Source organism: Oncorhynchus clarkii, chromosome 6 (genome assembly GCF_045791955.1).
Source record: "Oncorhynchus clarkii lewisi isolate Uvic-CL-2024 chromosome 6, UVic_Ocla_1.0, whole genome shotgun sequence".
Classification (NCBI taxonomy): Eukaryota; Metazoa; Chordata; class Actinopteri; order Salmoniformes; family Salmonidae; genus Oncorhynchus; species Oncorhynchus clarkii.
In genome coordinates, this window is record NC_092152.1 from 38,964,966 (window position 1) to 38,983,106 (window position 18,141).

The 18,141-nt window shown below is 45.4% G+C and overlaps 1 protein-coding gene across 5 annotated transcripts in view; it reads left to right on the plus strand.

Annotated features, from left to right (window-relative positions):
- Window positions 1-206: 206 nt before the first annotated feature.
- The window catches only part of LOC139411112 (tenascin-like), a 52,433-nt gene continuing 34,498 nt past the window's right edge, over window positions 207-18,141 (plus strand). For all 5 annotated transcript variants that reach the window (XR_011634567.1, XR_011634568.1, XM_071156973.1 and 2 more), the window contains exons 1-3: window positions 207-502; window positions 13,479-14,062; window positions 14,408-15,628. Coding sequence is in view for 3 of the 5 variants with exons in the window: in XM_071156973.1 (XP_071013074.1) it covers window positions 13,576-14,062; window positions 14,408-15,628 (1,708 nt within the window). In the remaining 2 variants the exon portion in view is untranslated. The remainder of the gene's footprint in view (window positions 503-13,478; window positions 14,063-14,407; window positions 15,629-18,141) is intronic.

The following is an 18,141-nucleotide window of genomic DNA, read 5'->3' on the forward strand; positions in this document are numbered from 1 at the left end:
TCATTTTTTCCCATTGGCTGCCTTACTTTGTGGCTAATATGCCCCCCCCCCCCCCCTCCCCGTCTACTCGTCTACTCCGTCCCTTTCTCTCTCTCCCTCTCTGTACCGTGAGCGAGCAGGAGCCAGCCTTGAGGCATCCCGTTTCAACTCCTCAGCTTCCCGTAAGAGGGGTGGGGGGGTATTTAAGAGCGCTAGGTAGGAGTGGGGTCTGACCGCAGAGTCTACTGTTTAAGAGAAAGGGAATTCTCCCTCCGTCTCTCTTTCACTCAGTCCCTAGATCTCCTGGCTGCTCTCTCTTTCTCTCTCTCACTGGCTACAGCATCAGCAGGCTGGCTCTCTAGGTGGCAGGAATAGAGTGACTGGGAGAAAGAGAGGAAAATGACATAACTGTCATTGCTTTAGAAGGCAAAGACAGACCCACAAGAACATTTGTTTTATTTATTTGAGCCCAACTCTACATTGATTTAGCTCCAGTGGAGAGATTCTGTGAATTCAGTAGAAGGTAAGCTGCTCCTGTCTTTACCTGGCTGCAACACTTTGATGCTCTGTTCGAAATAGAATGAGTGCTGATGTCTAGGTTTTGTGTAATCAGATCATTTAAGACTATTGTTAGTGTGACTGTGACTGTGGATTTGTATTCATATTAGAGAAGTATCAAATTGGAAAATACAATCAATTTCATGATTTTGGTTTCTAAATCTTCACAGGAAATGACGTATTTATTGCAAAATATGTAGATATCAATGAATATTCTATAGACACATCAGAGAAATGGCTGTTTATTGTCGAAGCAACATATTTTGAAATAGTAAACTGTGGATTGTAATTAGGTAGATTTCATCAATCGAAGTGGGATCTTTTATTGTTCACCTTCATTATTATTTAACAAGCAGACACTTCTGAGACCGGCTAGGTTTTGTTCCATCATTACCGACAGTAAATTGACTTTACATGTTCAAAGGTGCCCATTACAGTTTATGAAGGATGTTGTTCACCACATTTTTGACATGCTTCTACTATTTAGCCCTTACCTAATCTCCTCCACCACCCGGCTCTCTCTCTAGAGCCTGAGGATGAGGTTAGTTCTTACCTGAACAGAGGAAAATGTGTAAATTGAGGGATCCAAGACATCAGCTAACTACTGAATAATTCTGCAAGGTGTTGTGTTCAGTTGCGGTCGGCTCGGGTTGTGTTAGGAGTACAGATAGGGGTATGGTTGTTTCCGTGGGTGCTGCCTGCTGCAGCCTGCCAGATCTGAGTCTGTCCAGCCCTCTGTAAATCTACTAAATGTGTGCCAGCAGACAGCGGGCTTCTGTAGCCCGGAAGACAGACAGATGCTGTGCATTTGAGTTACTCTCTCTACTCTCGCCCTGTTCTCTCTACTCTCTCTGCTCTCTTTGCTTTCTCTACTCTCTCCCTGTTCTCTCTGCTCTCTCTACTCTCTCTACTCTTTCTGCTCTCTCTACTCTATCTACTCTTTCTCCTCTCTCCAGGTTCTCTCACTGTACGGTCGGTACGCAGTACTAGCTGGCAGCTCCGCCGACTCCCTCCCTCCTTCTAGCCTATAGCAATGTACTGTTCACGCTGTTCAGCATGTGTGTGTGTGTGTGTGTGCACGTGGTCCTCACTCCTCACAGATGTCAAATATATCAGCACGCTCAGAGAGAGAAATTAGGGATGTAAGGAGCTTATTGGGGGGTTTGTCGATAACGTCCCACAAAGAGATTACACCCCTGTGACTGGGATGACTGAGAGTGGAGGAGAGGATGGGTATGGAGTTGTGTTTGTGTGTATGTGTATGCGTGTGTGTGTGTGTGTGTGTACGCTGTGTGTGGAGATATTTGTGTGGTGTGCTCTGTGTATTTTGAGGCGCTGTGTGTGTATATGTATGGAGATGTGGGGTGCAGTAAAGGAGGAGACTCCCAGGATACCAGGGTTGTGTCTGTTGGATGGTAATTGCGAAATTAGGGGGATATACAATGTAATACTTACACCTCATCTAATCTTTTAAACATTGTTGGGCAAATAACGGTTGAAGCAGGCTCAACCCATGCAACACAATGATATTCAGTGCCTAATTGGCCGATATTTAACTTTTTCCACACACGATTCCAATGCTTGTGGGATTATTTTTGACATGAGTTATCTTGGTTTATTTGTGTGGGTTTTATTCTATCGCCGTGAGCTAAGACATATGACGCTTCAATGTAGGTTTTCCTCTGTCAACCACTTTCTCATATACTTGACGTGTGTACAGCCAGTGTCAGATTGGTGGTGTTTTAGTGCCGACTGCTTGCCTTCGGTGGTTGCTCAGGCTTGGGGTAGGAATGTTTTATGATGCTATTGCCATGTGCAGAGGGAGGATCCATTGACAGTGACACCCAGTGCCAGAGATGAGTGGGGAAATGTCCTTTGTTTGGACAGCTGTATCCTCTAACACCCCAAGCTTGATAATCAACGCACTTGGAAAAATGAACTGTTTTTACATGTGTATTCATAATGACCTGAAGAGGTTTGTCTGTACACGCCCACGAGGAGAGGGAAGGATAGCAAATGAGTTGAATTTGGATGAGTCTCAGGACCAAACAACTGCAACCCCCCCCCCTTCCGTCTCTCTCTCTCTCTTTCTCTCTCTCTCCCTCTCTCGCTCTGTGTCTCTTTGCACAGTCATAGCTCTCACTGACCGTATGACATAATTACATTTCTGCATATGTCTCATTGATTGAATTGAAGGATGTTAAGTAATTTACTAGATAATGACCTGCTGCGGTTCATTTAGACTATTCCAGGTTGGTAAATGTGTGTTGGTATTTCTGATAAGGAAGTCGTGCATATCACCTTGTATATCCCAGCCGCTGGCAGTAGGGCATGTCTGTCTGCCAGATGTTAGCTACAACACAGAGATTTAATCAGATCCCAGTACCTGGGAACACATAGCCCACAATGTGGAGCTTGACTGCAAGACCAAAACCTTTCTGGAGTGAAGAAGTCATTGTTTGTGCTTGTAGTAGTTTGAGTTCCTGTGACTCATGAAATCCCACCATTGACAATGAATGAATACCATCAATCTACCTCTTTGAGAGGACCTATTTGCTTCATGTACACACAGACTAAGCCTTCGATCCAGTAAATTGACCTCTGTAGTATCATGCTTTGTATTTGTGCTTTGTTTTCATGTTATATTTGCTGAACACATTTGAGAGTGACACATACGCATGTATTAAGCCTTATAAAAGGCCTCTTTCCTATGTCACTCCCAGAATTGGCCCCTGGTGGTGACGGCCCCTCTGAGACAAAAAGCTCCCGACAGATTAGTCATCACCACGGGAACAAAGACACAAAGATTCTCTCAAAAGAATCCAATGTCTTAAAGTGCAGAAATCGCAGATGGTTTTTAATGCTCCTCTGATGCTAATGTGTGAGCTGAGTAGAGGGGAAGCACTGGCAGCCGGTTTGTGCGTCCCACATGACACCCTATTCCCTAAATAGTGCACTACTGTTGACCAGAGCCCTGGGACACAGCATGCCTGTGTTCCGGGGCCTCTGTGTTACCAACATAGTCACTGCATTGGAGGCGTCCAAGAGATGAACACGTGGCTAATAACACGGCTGTGACTCTTTGCCTTCACCAGTGACCCCACATATTGGAATGCACCCACCATAGCATAATGTTCCCGGGGTGGGGTTATATAGCTCATACAAGTGTGTGAATGGATGGTAGTACTTCCCATTAGGACACGCGACACACTTTCAGCCCTTATCGACATGCAGACAAGGACAAACAGATGTCCTCATATCACAGCCAACATTCCTGCCTCGATTTCCGAGTGGGAAAACCTCTCCTTCCTGTTTAGAGAATAGGGTGGGAGAAAGTCATAAAGCCTGTCAATGCTGTGAAGAATCTCCCTCTTTTCAGTCCTGAAAAGATAAGTCTACAGTACTTTGGATGTCCTTGAATAACCTGAACATCCCTTTGATTAATTTGCAAGTGAATGAAGAGAGCATCATTTTGATTACTCTATACCTTTTCATCAAGTTGTCTGCTGTACATTGTTAACACATTTGCCATATTGGAAATACTAGACTGCTGCCAGTGCAGCTTGCGAGGGAGGAACTAGGACCAAGGGCAGAGGAAGTTGTCCTCTCCTCTGTCTGAATGTACTACTACAGTGCAAAGTCAGGGAGTAGCACCACGAGACGCTCCCCAGACGACATGGTGCTCCCTCTCCAGGAAAAGGAATTCTCTGTCCACAGTTGATAGATGGTTTCCTCTCCCAAGTAAACATGAACACCCAGATTGTTCTTGCCTTGTGCCTACCACAGTTCAGGAAGTAGAAGGTTATTGGTCTATAAAGCCACTAAAGAGCCTAGCTGAGGTATCTTCTGTCTTCATGTCTGTGAAGGAATTGGATCATGCTTTTCCCTTCACTCGTGTGTGATCCTAGTGTCACTTTTGTATGTGTAGGCATTAAGTAATAAATCACTCTCTAGAGGTAACTAATATGAAGCCCACACAGCTCCTAGCTCTCTTGTTATAGGACTGCAATCAGATCTCGGTCGAGTTCGTCTTGCAGCTAGATTTGGTGACCTGAGACGGAAGGTGTCGGTTACTTGGAAAGTTTATCAGCCAGCCTCAATAAGATACCTTTTCACCACATTACGACATAGTTGGAATACAGTTCAACACAAGCAGATTTTATTGGAATTGCTCAACCTAAGGGAAAGGAAGTGGGATAAATGAATGGAGGGTTAGGTTGTTAAGACCGTCTAGAAAAATGAGTGATTAGATGTTCTGTAAAGGCAGCAGATGAGGTTAGACTAATAAACAGGAGGTCAACAGTCCTCAACATGTAAAAAAAGAGCTCATGAACAATGACTAGTATCTATCCTCTCCAGCTGGACTGGGCTATAAGAGCAGCGTGAGACGGACCTACTGTACGTTGGGCCATGAAGCAGTGAAGAATATTGATGGGCTCACTGTCCAGAGATGAGCAAAATCTTGACATCATAAAATGGAATTGAGTCTTCAGATATCTGCCAAGGCATTCCCCTCCCATGTGCATTCACAGTATCACACTTTGTCTTTGTATCTCAATGTCAGATTTGGAAATGGCTTTTCTGTTAAATGAATGTGTGTTTATTTTTGTAACAGTCAGATAAGGTAGGAGGGCTCCAGGGCAACCTTGTGGTTCCGTCAGGGTGATACTGTTCACCCTTGGCAAAGTGATCTCACTGCAGTGTATTGGCTTCGTCCCAAATGGCACCCTATTCCCTATATAGTGCAGTGCTTTTGACCGGGCCCCATAGGGCTCTAGTCAAAGTAGTGGACTATATAGGTAATAGGGTGCCATTTGGGACGTAGCACAGTGCTGCGAGATAAGTGTTTGTGCTGGTATCACAGTCCTCCACCCCCGGCCTGTCTTATCAGACGTGAACACACCAACCCCCCACTCCCGCGCTATGTGTGCCATCAGATACACCAGGGTCATGGAGGACCAATAACATGGGCCTTAATTTATATGAAACCAAACCAATTCATCCCAAGAAAAAAAAACAGACCATATTTCGATTTAATTTTCATTTTGTGTAATTTTATGCTTTTCCCATAAGAGGGAAATTGATAAGCTATATGCCAAGAGGGGAAGTAATCAAAACATTGCAACACATAATTGATTTCATATTCTCGCTTCTTGGAGTGTTTTCCCCTTAGTTTTGAAAGCCAGCATATTAAAAGAGAGTCGCCTACAATTTAAAGTTTCTTAAAGTTAATCTTTTGGGATTTAATTGCATTTCTGCAATTATTCAACTAAAGTTGTCACCATGTAAATTTACACAATACGGAAATACTGTGATTTGTCCAACAGCCAGACATGATAACCAGCCAGGGTCAGTTTCTGTGTTGTGACCCACCAGGCCTTTCATCTGTACAAATGGAAGTGTATTGTGTGTTTATTATGACTGCTCAAAACAATCCAATCAGCGAACCCAAACCTGACCTGCCACGACCGACTGCCCTTTTATTAAGGGTGTCCAGGCCAGACAAAATAAATGGCTAAGGGGCGTCGGCGTCCAGTCGTCCACTAGCAGACTAGACTAAGAGGGCTTGTTTGGAGGCAGTGGACTGTGTTGCAGCGTGTGTCCCAAAGGGCACCCTATTCCCTATGTAGTACACTACTTTTGACCAACTCCAATAGGGCTCCGTTCAAAACTAGAGCACTATATAGGGAATTGGGTGCCATTTGAGGCTCCTGTAGGGTTGTAGGTCATGAGCACAGTCAGTCCCATCAGTTAGCCTCATCCCTCTAAGGCAAGTGGGGGCAAAGTACGGACCTTAATCCAGCACGCAAGAAAAAGAAAGAAAAACAAATGTTATACCTTTTTTCTCCCAATTTCAAACCAAATCAAATCAAATCAAATGTTATTTGTCACATACACATGGTTAGCAGATGTTAATGCGAGTGTAGCGAAATGCTTGTACTTCTAGTTCCGACAATGCAGTAATAACCAACAAGTAATCTAGCTAACAATTCCAAAACTACTACCTTATAGACAGACACAAGTGTAAGGGGATAAAGAATATGTACATAAAGATATATGAATGAGTGATGGTACAGAGCGGCATAGGCAAGATACAGTAGATGGTATTGAGTGCAGTATATACATATGAGATGAGTATGTAAACAAAGTGGCATAGTTAAAGTGGCTAGTGATACATGTATTACATAAAGATGCAGTAGATGATATAGAGTACAGTAAATACATATACATATGAGATGAATAATGTAGGGTATGTAAACATTATATTAGGTAGCATTGTTTAAAGTGGCTAGTGATATATTTTACCTCATTTCCCATCAATTCCCATTATTAAAGTGGCTGGGGTTGAGTCAGTGTGTTGGCAGCAGCCACTCAATGTTAGTGGTGGCTGTTTAACAGTCTGATGGCCATGGTAACCAATTGGTAGTTATAGTCTTGTCCCACCGCTGCAACTCCCGTACGGACTCGGGAGAGGCGGTCGAGAGCAGTGCGTCCTCCGAAAAACGACCCAGCCAAGCCGCACTGCTTTTTGACACAATGCCCACTTAACCCGGAAGCCAACTGCACCAATGTGTCGGAAGAAACACCGTACACCTGGCAACCGTGTCAGCGTGCATGCGCCTGGCCCGCCACAGGAGTCTCTAGAGAGCGATGGGACAAGGAAATCTCGGCCTGCCAAACCCTCTCCTAACCCGGACGATGCTGGGCCAATTGTGCGCCGCCTCATGGGTCTCCCAGTCACTGCCAGCTGTGACCCCGCCTGGGATCGAACCCAGGTCTGTGATGCAGTGCCTTAGACCACTGCACCACTCGGGAAGCCCTGGAAAATTGATTTTAACAAACAATTGGTCCCCCAAAAAATGCGTCCCTCCGTTGAATTTCAAAATCTCAAGTGAAAAAGTTTGCCCAGCCCTGCTCTACAGTATGCGGTGCCTTCCTCCCCTCCCTTTGGACAGATAAGATGAGATTGATTGACTGCTTCATCCGCTGTGTTATCAAATATGAATTCCTGGGGCATCCTGAACCCTGTGCAATATCAGCACAGGTCGTGCACTGTATGATAGGTTGAGACAGAGAGGACAGAGTCTTCCATTGTTGCAAGGTGATAACTTTAAAAACCCATTTTGAGGAGCAGCAACATCGCAACAGAGGGCTGAATTTTACAATCGATCCCATGTCTCTCTCTTTGCAGTCAATCCATGTTATGAGTTGTCCTGGAAATACATTTTTGTGTTTGATGATTATAACTCGCAGCCATAGTGCTGTCCTCAGCTACTCTCTCTCTCTCTCTCTCTCGCTCTCTCTCTCGCTCTCTCTGATTGTGACCTTGGTGGGGATTGAAACAAATCAATACTTAAACTGCTCCAGAAGAGGACATAAGTAGAACCCCTTTCAACTTGCAGGCGTTTCATTATGATTTATGTACATATAAATCATTTCAATATCAGCCAGTAGGACTGCCTTATTGAGGAGCTTCTCTTCAGAGATGAATCTTGACATGTGATGAGAGAGTTCCTTATTAGCCGATTTATTCTTGGCTTTGCAATGAATGGATGCTCTTAGTATGGCAGTTTGGCATGTTTCATTTTTGTTTTGACGGAGCAACATTTCCTGGTCATTGAGCCTGGTCCATCCACCCAGACATTTTGTATGGCGTCTCTCAAGGTGAAAAGATCCTCCAGACAATAACTTTTCATTCATCTCCTCACGAGCGACCCAGATTAAGGAATAGTGTGTGGCAAAGAAGGAAAGCTCGTTGTTGTCATGGGTGACCTACAAAACTAGGCAAGCTTGATGATTTCCACAGAAATGAAAAGAAAAGCATGCTTTTCCACATTCCCCTGTTTAACATACTGGTGATGTACAGTCTGGGGAGTTGGTCGGTTGAAGAAGTCATTGAATATTTACAGTTTTTACACATCAAGTGGGCCAATCTGCTTCAATATTCAGTTTGTTTGTTGTGGAGTTTATCTTACTGATACTAGATAGTAGTTCGCTCCAGCCATGTGAACGCTTCCCTTATACTCCATCCCACAGGCATATCTTCTATTTATCATTAGCAAACTATCATGATCTGTATTAGCTTGCATTTAAGTCATAAAACACGTGCCTGCTGTGCAGAAGGATGGTTGCCTTCCTTCCTGCTCTATCGATAGCCAGCATCTTTCACCAAACGGGCTACACAGTGACAGCCTGCACTGTGCATGGTGAACAGTGGTGTTTTCTGGTGATTTATATTGGCTGCACCATATGGCACAGTGGGTATTAGTAAAGGTAGACTACAGTGATGATTAAGTTTGCCAGCATGGGGGCCAGGCTGGGCTGAGTTTGAAAGAAATCCTGGCTTCTGCATAGGACGTCTGAAATCCTTGACGGGATTGAATTCAAAATTCAAAACTTCCAGTGTCTGCAGGGCCGGCCCTGGGCATATTTTTGGGGGGAACTCAGTCAGGGTCTCAACTTACTTTCTCTCTGTCCCATGGCAAAACGAGAGTAGAATTGCATGAAATTAGTTATAAAATTGCTAAATGTTATGTCCTTCCCATAGCAAAATGGGGGGGGGGGGGCTCCCAACCAAATCTCACCTAGGGCCCCCAAAAGGCTAGGGCAGGCCCTGAGTCTGAAAGACGGGAGAAGACGGGAGAAGGAAAGAAAAAAAGACATGGTACCACTGGAAAAACAATCATTGACAAAATATTTCTGTGTTTATTTCCCCTGACACTAGAGGTGAATGTGAGAAATGGTAGCAGCGATGCTAAGCGATTGAACATTTACAGTGCAAATCTTGACACAAGTCAAAACTTGGGCCTATTCCCTATATAGTGCACTTCTTTTGACCTGAGGCCCTGGTCAAAAGTAGTGCACTATAAAGGGAATAGAGTGCCATTTGGAATGAAATCAAATATTGGTATACACCACTGTAGCTCATATGAATTTAAATGGGCTGTAGAAGTGTCCGGGTTTTCCCTCTTGCTAACTCCCTATATTCCACCCTGATCCTCTTCCTTCTGCTTTGTGTTAAATAAGTGCATTCACTTGATTTACTGAAGGATTAAGATCCTCCAAGACTCCAAATGCAACACACAGCGGAGAGACGAAAGGAGTATTTATCAGAGAAAGAAAGAACGTTTGGTACTGTAATGGTAAGGGGGGGGGGGGATCTTCGCTTGCATTGTTTGGAGATGGATAACACAGCGCCATGGTTTTTACATTACACTAATGAGAAAGTCAGGAAGGTACCGTATGGGAAGGAGATGTACCGAACTTGCCCGTTTCTGTCACAGCTGTCGCAATGTATTTTTTATACGGTAGGATTCTACTCGCATGACAACTGTGGATGGAAACGTGGTTTATACAGAGGAAATAACACCACGTTACAAACAGAGTAGGCTTTAATCTCTGCAGGGTCTCAATTCTGTCTCATACAGTCTCTTCTTTTCCATGCAACATGAAGAAGCATGCTTATTGTATTCACCCCCACATGGCAAAACCGTTCATCAGTTTGATATGGATTTCTAGATTCTCGTCATGTAGATTTTGTGCAGGATCATCCTGATTTGATCAGTCAAAATCATGTAAATTTAGTTAGCACTGTCACACTTGACACTATTTCTTATTACTGTGATCCCCATCATCAATACTGTATGATCAGAGACCAATGCTGACTTCATTGTTTTGAGATTTACTGTGTCTCATTCATTTATCTAACCAATCCAAACTTTTGCATATGTATGTTGGGGGAGACCTTGTTCTATAATCTATGACAGGCATCATTGTTGCCTCAGAGGAACGGCATATGCAGCAGTGTTTTAAATTAGAATTCGTTTTGAATTAGAAGCTTAGGAAGAGGGGACTTTGTTTGAAACCATTCCCAGCTATCCTCTGTGTGTGGTGGATATATAACTGAAGTGTTGCCGGCTCAGCAGCACTCTTACAATACTGGGCTAATTTAGATCACTTGCACTAAATATGTGTGCCAGCCAGCAGGTTCTTGTTCCCCTGGTAAAATCCCCCACACATTGGCCACATGGCAGCCAACTGGCTTTGTTGCCGTCTGAGAAGCTAACAATAGAGTAAAATAAAAGTGAGAGAATTAGAAAGTAGCAGCAGTCAAATTGTGTCAAGTCCGAGTGAGTGTGCCAGCAACCAACTGCATTAGCATAGTGCCATGGCCACAGGGGTCTGCTGACGGAAGTCCAGGAGGGGAGGTTGTTTTCTCTGTTCCCATGGTGGAAAAAAGGCTAGAACTGTCTGGTGTATTTCAATGATCATCTAATAATAACCGTTGCAGCATATCAAATTATGGTTGCAAGTAGTTGATATATTAGACTACTGTCTATGGATATTTGAGAAATACAAGTTTAGTTCCTTTCCACTTGTTTCGCCAAAGCCACAGATTTGCTAAATAATGCCTCGCACAAAGACTAGTTTTCTCTCTCAGAGAGGGTTGGTTCCCTAAGTGTTCCATGTGGAGAGAAGCCAGCCAGCCTCCAAAGTGAGAAAGCCAACCATCCGCCCAGAACTAAAACCCTAGCAGCAACTCAAAGCAATTTTCTGGCTATTTTGTTGATTTAATCCCTGGTTTGCGATGCTCAGGCACAGCGGAGCAAGTGTGTGTGGTGTGTGTGTGTGTGTGTGTGTGTGTGTGTGTGCCTGCATGTATGCCTGTGAGGTGGGGGGGGGGGGGTAGCTTTTTCGTGCCCCCGAGGGCCCAGATCTCAGCGCTCCCATCAGCAGGCTACATTAGTGCTCTTACTGTGCGTCCATCACGGAGGCACTCATCCCTGTCTGTCTAATCAGGGGCTGGCTGCTGAAGCTGAGATCAGCCGTGGGATCCCTTTCGCTCTATCCCTGGGACTGGAGCTCATCTGTCAGACAGCCTAATCACACGTCAGCGCAGGTTCAGGAGACTGAGCAGAGAGCAGCAGAGCAGTGGCTCCTCACATCACAGGAGCTACTGCTCATGACCTCCCTGTGCCAGTGGCTGTCTTGGCTGTCAGGCTCCCGCTCTCTGTGTGTAGAGAAGATTTATGATTCGCTGCACACCGTTAGTATATTCTGTGTCACTCTGACCCTGTCTGCGGCAAGGCAGTAACCCCCTTTTCATCACCCCACGATAATGGAACTCCCTCCATTATATATCCATGGCTGAGTCCGAAAGGGCACCCTATTCCCTATACAGTGCACTACTTTTGACCAGGTCAGAAGAAGTGCACTATACAGGCAATAGGGTGCCCTTTGGGACGTACCCGTACGGAACATGTCTAGGGGCTCATGTCTAGTTAATGTTGAATTGGTTTTGAGTCGCAACTCTTTTTGGAACATATGGAGAACATTTTATTTTGACTGCTTGAAAGCAATCCTACTTTTAGAGCAACCTGTGTATCTGTTCTTACTGAAGGTGAGAAACACCAAATAGATGGTGTCAGCATTTTGACGGTGGCAGCGTAGCCTAGTGGTAAGAGCGTTGGACTAGAAACCGAAAGGTTGCAAGTTCAAATCCATGAGCTGACACGGTACAAATCTGTCGTTCTGCCTCTGAGTTAAAATAAAGGAAAAATAAAAAGTTACTGTGTAATTAGCTAGGGGGAAACACCTAAAAGCCATTGTTAAATGTGTATTTACCCTCCCCCTTATACTGACCAATAATGAGAAGGTAAAAAAACGTGTTGAATTGTATGTCACTCTTAACTTACACAAAGTTACTTAATAGTTACTTAATTCCTGATTGTTCAGCATTGTCTTTACAAACCCCTTCCATATGTCCAGATTTGTTCTTGTGTTGATAAAGAACATGTAATGTACGCTCCACGTTCAAGCTCTGTTGCCCACAAAGGGGCATAATTTCACTAACATGTATTTTTTATGTAACAACAAGATCAAAGGACAGACCACAAGGTTTTACTGCCAGCCTCCAAACCATAACTCAATCTCAGCACATTTTCCAGCAGACCGTTACTCTTAAAAGAAGCAACATGTCTAGCCTAGAGAAACAGCCCAGTAACTTTTGGTGTGGAAAGAATCATGTTACCAAATTGAACTGAATGTTCGTCTGGAGAGCATCCCAAATGGCACCCTATTCCCTTTACAGTGCATTACTTTCAACCCAGGGCTCTGGTCAAAAGTAATGCACTATAAAGGGAATAGGGTGCCATTTGGGATGCAAGCCCTGAACACCCGGCCAACCCTGCGCGGAGTGCTGCAAGGCTAGCCGGAACCCTGCAGATGGTCTCCCCCTCACCGGTTTTAATCTGTCAGCTTGGGTTGTGGTCTGGGGCGTCGGGAAGGGGAGGGGAGGGGAGGGAGAAGGTTAGTTCCATTTTCCCCACATGCAGGTGTTGCCTGCTGTTCATGGCAGCCTGTCATGAGAAACCCGGACAGAGAATAAAATCCCGCAGCACTCAAGGTCACAACTCGCCACCCCTGCAGTAATTGCCCCTGCAGTGTTGGTCCTCAGAGAAAATGTCTGTCTCCTCCACTGTGAGCAGGGGGGTTGAGATGGGGTGCAGGCAGGCAAGGAGATAACTAAGCAGAAAGGCAGGGCAGACAGACAGGCAGACAGACAGGCAGCAACAGGATCATGTATTGGAGGAGGTATTTTGTTAAATGAGACTGTGGAATGTTAATTGCTTTTAGTAGGATACTTTGACATTTCACTGTAGCCACATGATCTGAAGTGAATCAGGCTGTTGTGTGTTGGTCCCTGTCAGATCCATACTGGCTAGTAAGGGCAAACTAGAAATGTCAAGATGAACAATGAGTTTCATAACTTGAGAATTGAGAGTGGGTTGAGATTGTGCATTCAATATTTTATAAATAGATAAAGTAGCTACTGTTCTCCAATCTTTCTCCTAATATTTTCCCTACTCTCTCTTACATACAGTTTATCTGAACCTTCGGCTTCGATTCACACTAGGCTTTCTTTTTTTCTTTGATTCTAGGATACAAGGGCATCTTCGCCATCTCACAGATAGAACGACTCCATTCTCCTGACAGATCACAAGCTCTCCCAGCAGGACTTGACAGGACCTGGTCATCATGGTGATGAAAGGCCTGCTCCTAGGCTGTGTGACCGTGACCGTGTTGCTCCAGCTCTCCAGCGCTGGCCTGGTCAAGAAGATCATCCGCCACCGCAGAGAGACCCTGAGAGACCCCTCTGAGAACATGACCCTGCCCAACCCTGACCAGCCAGTGGTCTTCAACCACATCTACAACATCAATGTCCCCTCCAGCTCCCTGTGTTCCGTAGACGTGGAGAGCCCCGGAGGAACTGAGATCAAGCCCAAAGGAAGTCCAGTCCAGTCGGACATGCAGACCACAGAGCACCTGGAGCACACGGTGGACGGGGAGAACCAGATCGTGTTCACCCACCGCATCAACATTCCCAAGCAGGCGTGCGGCTGTGACAACCCCATGCACGACATGAAGCACATCCTGAGCAGGTTGGAGATGCTGGAGTCTGAGCTGTCCAGCCTCAGAGAACAGTGTGGCAGTGGAACCAGCTGCTGTGGAGCTCAGATTACAGGTACAGTATAGCACAGTTGGTCTACAGACACTCTAGGCCAGTGTTTCCCAATCTTGGTCCTGACACACCTGATTCAACGAAAGGTTTGATAATGAGTTGATTAATTGAATAACATATGTTAGTGCTATGACAAAAACAAAAGGACAAGGATGTGGAAACACTGCTCTCGGCAGTTAGTTGTAGTTTTGATTTAGATAACATTTTTAGATTGGTCTTAATTCTTCTAAAGATTAATAACCCCTATTCAGACTTGTCTTTGTCTCTTTGCATAATATTTGTGGTAGAACTTCTACTATTATAATCACCTAAATTGAATTTTGTGTTGCTCCCTCCATGTTTCCTCAGGTGAGGTGGCCACCAAGCCTTACTGCAACGGCCGTGGTAACTTCAGCACTGAGACCTGCAGCTGTGTGTGTGAGCCCGGCTGGAAGGGACCCAACTGCACCGAGCCTGAGTGCCCCAACTTCTGCCAGGACCAGGGGCGCTGCATCGACGGCAAGTGTGTCTGCTTCGAGGGCTTCTATGGAGATGACTGCAGTATGGAGCTGTGTCAGGTGGACTGTGGGGACAACGGGGAGTGCATCGACGCCATGTGTATCTGTGAGGAAGGCTTCACAGGGAACGACTGCTCCCAGACCAACTGCCTGAACAACTGCCTGGGGCGTGGCCGCTGCGTGGACGATGAGTGTGTGTGTGACGAGCCGTGGACGGGCTACGACTGCTCCGAGCTCATCTGTCCCAACGACTGCTACGACCGCGGCCGCTGCGTCAACGGAACCTGCTTCTGCGAAGAGGGCTTTACAGGAGTGGACTGTGGGGAGCCTACCTGCCCCAGCAACTGTAACAACCGCGGGGTGTGCGTCAACGGCCAGTGTGTGTGTCACTCCGGCTACAGCGGGGAAGACTGCTCCAAGCTCACCTGCCCCAACGATTGTACTGATAGAGGCCACTGTTTCAACGGGAGGTGCATCTGCGACCCAGGCTTCGAGGGAGTGGACTGTTCCATTTTGTCCTGCCCAGACAACTGCAGCAACAGAGGCCAGTGTGTCAATGGAGAGTGTGTCTGCAATGCAGGATTTGAGGGCGAGGACTGTTCTGAAATCTCCTGCCCTATGAAGTGTCTGAACCAAGGGAGCTGTGTGAACGGAGAGTGTGTGTGCAGTAAAGGCTTTGCGGGGGATGACTGCAGCATCAAGACCTGCCCCAAAGACTGCCTGGGACACGGCGAGTGTGTTGATGGCAAGTGTGTGTGCTTTGTGGGCTTCACAGGCAAAGAATGCAGCGAGCTGACTTGTCCCAACAACTGTCTGAACCGTGGCCACTGTGTCAATGGCCAGTGTGTGTGCAACCAGGGCTTTGCTGGGGAGGACTGCAATGAGAAGACGTGTCCCAATAACTGCCTGGAGAGGGGTTACTGCGTGGACGGGAAGTGTGTGTGCTTCGAGGGATTCCAGGGCCTGGACTGTTCTCTGCTGACCTGTCCAGGAGACTGCGAGGACCAGGGGAAATGTATGAACGGAGTGTGTCTGTGTAACAACGGCTTCATCGGAGAAGACTGCTCTGAGGGTAAGAGACATAGGCTTGCGTCCCAAATGGCACCCTATTCCCTTTATAGTGCACTATGTTCAGGGATGTAAAACACTTAAGCAAAAATACTTGAAAGTACTACTTAAGTCGTTTTTGGGGTATCTGTACTTGACTATTTATATTTTTGAAAACTTTTTCTTTTACTCCACTACATTACTCCATACATTTTCCCTGACACCCAAAAGTACCTGTTACATTTTGAATGCTTAACAGGACAGGAAAATTGTCAAATTCACACACTTATCAAGAGAACATCCATGGTAATCACTACTGCCTCTGATTTGGCGGACTCACTAAACACAAATGATTAATTTGGAAATGATGTCGAGTGTTGGAGTGTGCCCAACTATCTGTAAATTACAAAAAAACAAGGAAATCGTGCCGTCTGGTTTGCCATACATAAGGAATATGAAATGATTTATACTTTCACTTTTACTTTTGATACTTAAGTATATTTTTGAAATGACATTTATTTTTGATACTTAAGTATATTTAAAATCAAATACTTTTAGACTTTTACTCAAGTAGTATTTTACTTGGTGACTTTCACTTTTATTTGAGTCATTTTCTGTTAAGGTATCTTTACTTTTACTCAAGTATGACAATTGGATACTTTTTCCACCACTGACTATATTTGACTAGGGCCAATACGGCTCTGGTAAATAGTAGTGCACTATATAGGAGAAAGAGAGATCCTTTGGTTGATGAGAGTATTTTTTTTTATTTTATTTATTTCACCTTTATTTAACCAGGTAGGCTAGTTGAGAACAAGTTCTCATTTGCAACTGCGACCTGGCCAAGATAAAGCATAGCAGTGTGAACAGACAACACAGAGTTACACATGGAGTAAACAATTAACAAGTCAATAACACAGTAGAAAAAAGGGGAGTCTATATATACATTGTGTGCAAAAGGCATGAGAAGGTAGGCAAATAATTACAATTATGCAGATTAACACTGGAGTGATAAATGATCAGATGGTTATGTAAAGGTAGAGATATTGGTGTGCAAAAGAGCAGAAAAATAACTAAATAAAAACAGTATGGGGATGAGGTAGGTGAAAATGGGTGGGCTATTTACCAATAGACTATGTACAGCTGCAGCGATCGGTTAGCTGCTCAGATAGCAGATGTTTGAAGTTGGTGAGGGAGATAAAAGTCTCCAACTTCAGTGATTTTTGCAATTCGTTCCAATCACAGGCAGCAGAGAACTGGAACGAAAGGCGGCCAAATGAGGTGTTGGCTTTAGGGATGATCAGTGAGATACACCTGCTGGAGCGCGTGCTACGGATGGGTGTTGCCATCGTAACCAGTGAACTGAGATAAGGCGGAGCTTTACCTAGCATGGACTTGTAGATGAGCTGGAGCCAGTGGGTCTGGCGACGAATATGTAGCGAGGGCCAGCCGATTAGAGCATACAAGTCGCAGTGGTGGGTGGTATAAGGTGCTTTAGTGACAAAACGGATGGCACTGTGATAAACTGCATCCAGTTTGCTGAGTAGAGTGTTGGAAGCAATTTTGTAGATGACATCGCCGAAGTCGAGGATCGGTAGGATAGTCAGTTTTACTAGGGTAAGTTTGGCGGCGTGAGTGAAGGAGGCTTTGTTGCGGAATAGAAAGCCGACTCTTGATTTGATTTTCGATTGGAGATGTTTGATATGGGTCTGGAAGGAGAGTTTAGAGTCTAGCCAGACACCTAGGTACTTATAGATGTCCACATATTCAAGGTCGGAACCATCCAGGGTGGTGATGCTGGTCAGGCGTGCGGGTGCAGGCAGCGAACGGTTGAAAAGCATGCATTTGGTTTTACTAGCGTTTAAGAGCAGTTGGAGGCCACGGAAGGAGTGCTGTATGGCATTGAAGCTCGTTTGGAGGTTAGATAGCACAGTGTCCAAGGACGGGCCGGAAGTATATAGAATGGTGTCGTCTGCGTAGAGGTGGATCAGGGAATCGCCCGCAGCATGAGAAACATCATTGATATATACAGAGAAAAGAGTCGGCCCGAGAATTGAACCCTGTGGCACCCCCATAGAGACTGCCAGAGGACCGGACAGCATGCCCTCCGATTTGACACACTGAACTCTGTCTGCAAAGTAATTGGTGAACCAGGCAAGGCAGTCATCCGAAAAACCGAGGCTACTGAGTCTGCCAATAAGAATACGGTGATTGACAGAGTCGAAAGCCTTGGCAAGGTCTATGAAGACGGCTGCACAGTACTGTCTTTTATCGATGGCGGTTATGATATCGTTTAGCACCTTGAGCGTGGCTGAGGTACACCCGTGACCAGCTCGGAAACCAGATTGCACAGCGGAGAAGGTACGGTGGGATTCAAGATGGTCAGTGATCTGTTTGTTGACTTGGCTTTCGAAGACCTTAGATAGGCAGGGCAGGATGGATATTGGTCTGTAACAGTTTGGGTCCAGGGTGTCGCCCCCTTTGAAGAGGGGGATGACTGCGGCAGCTTTCCAATCCTTGGGGATCTCAGACGATATG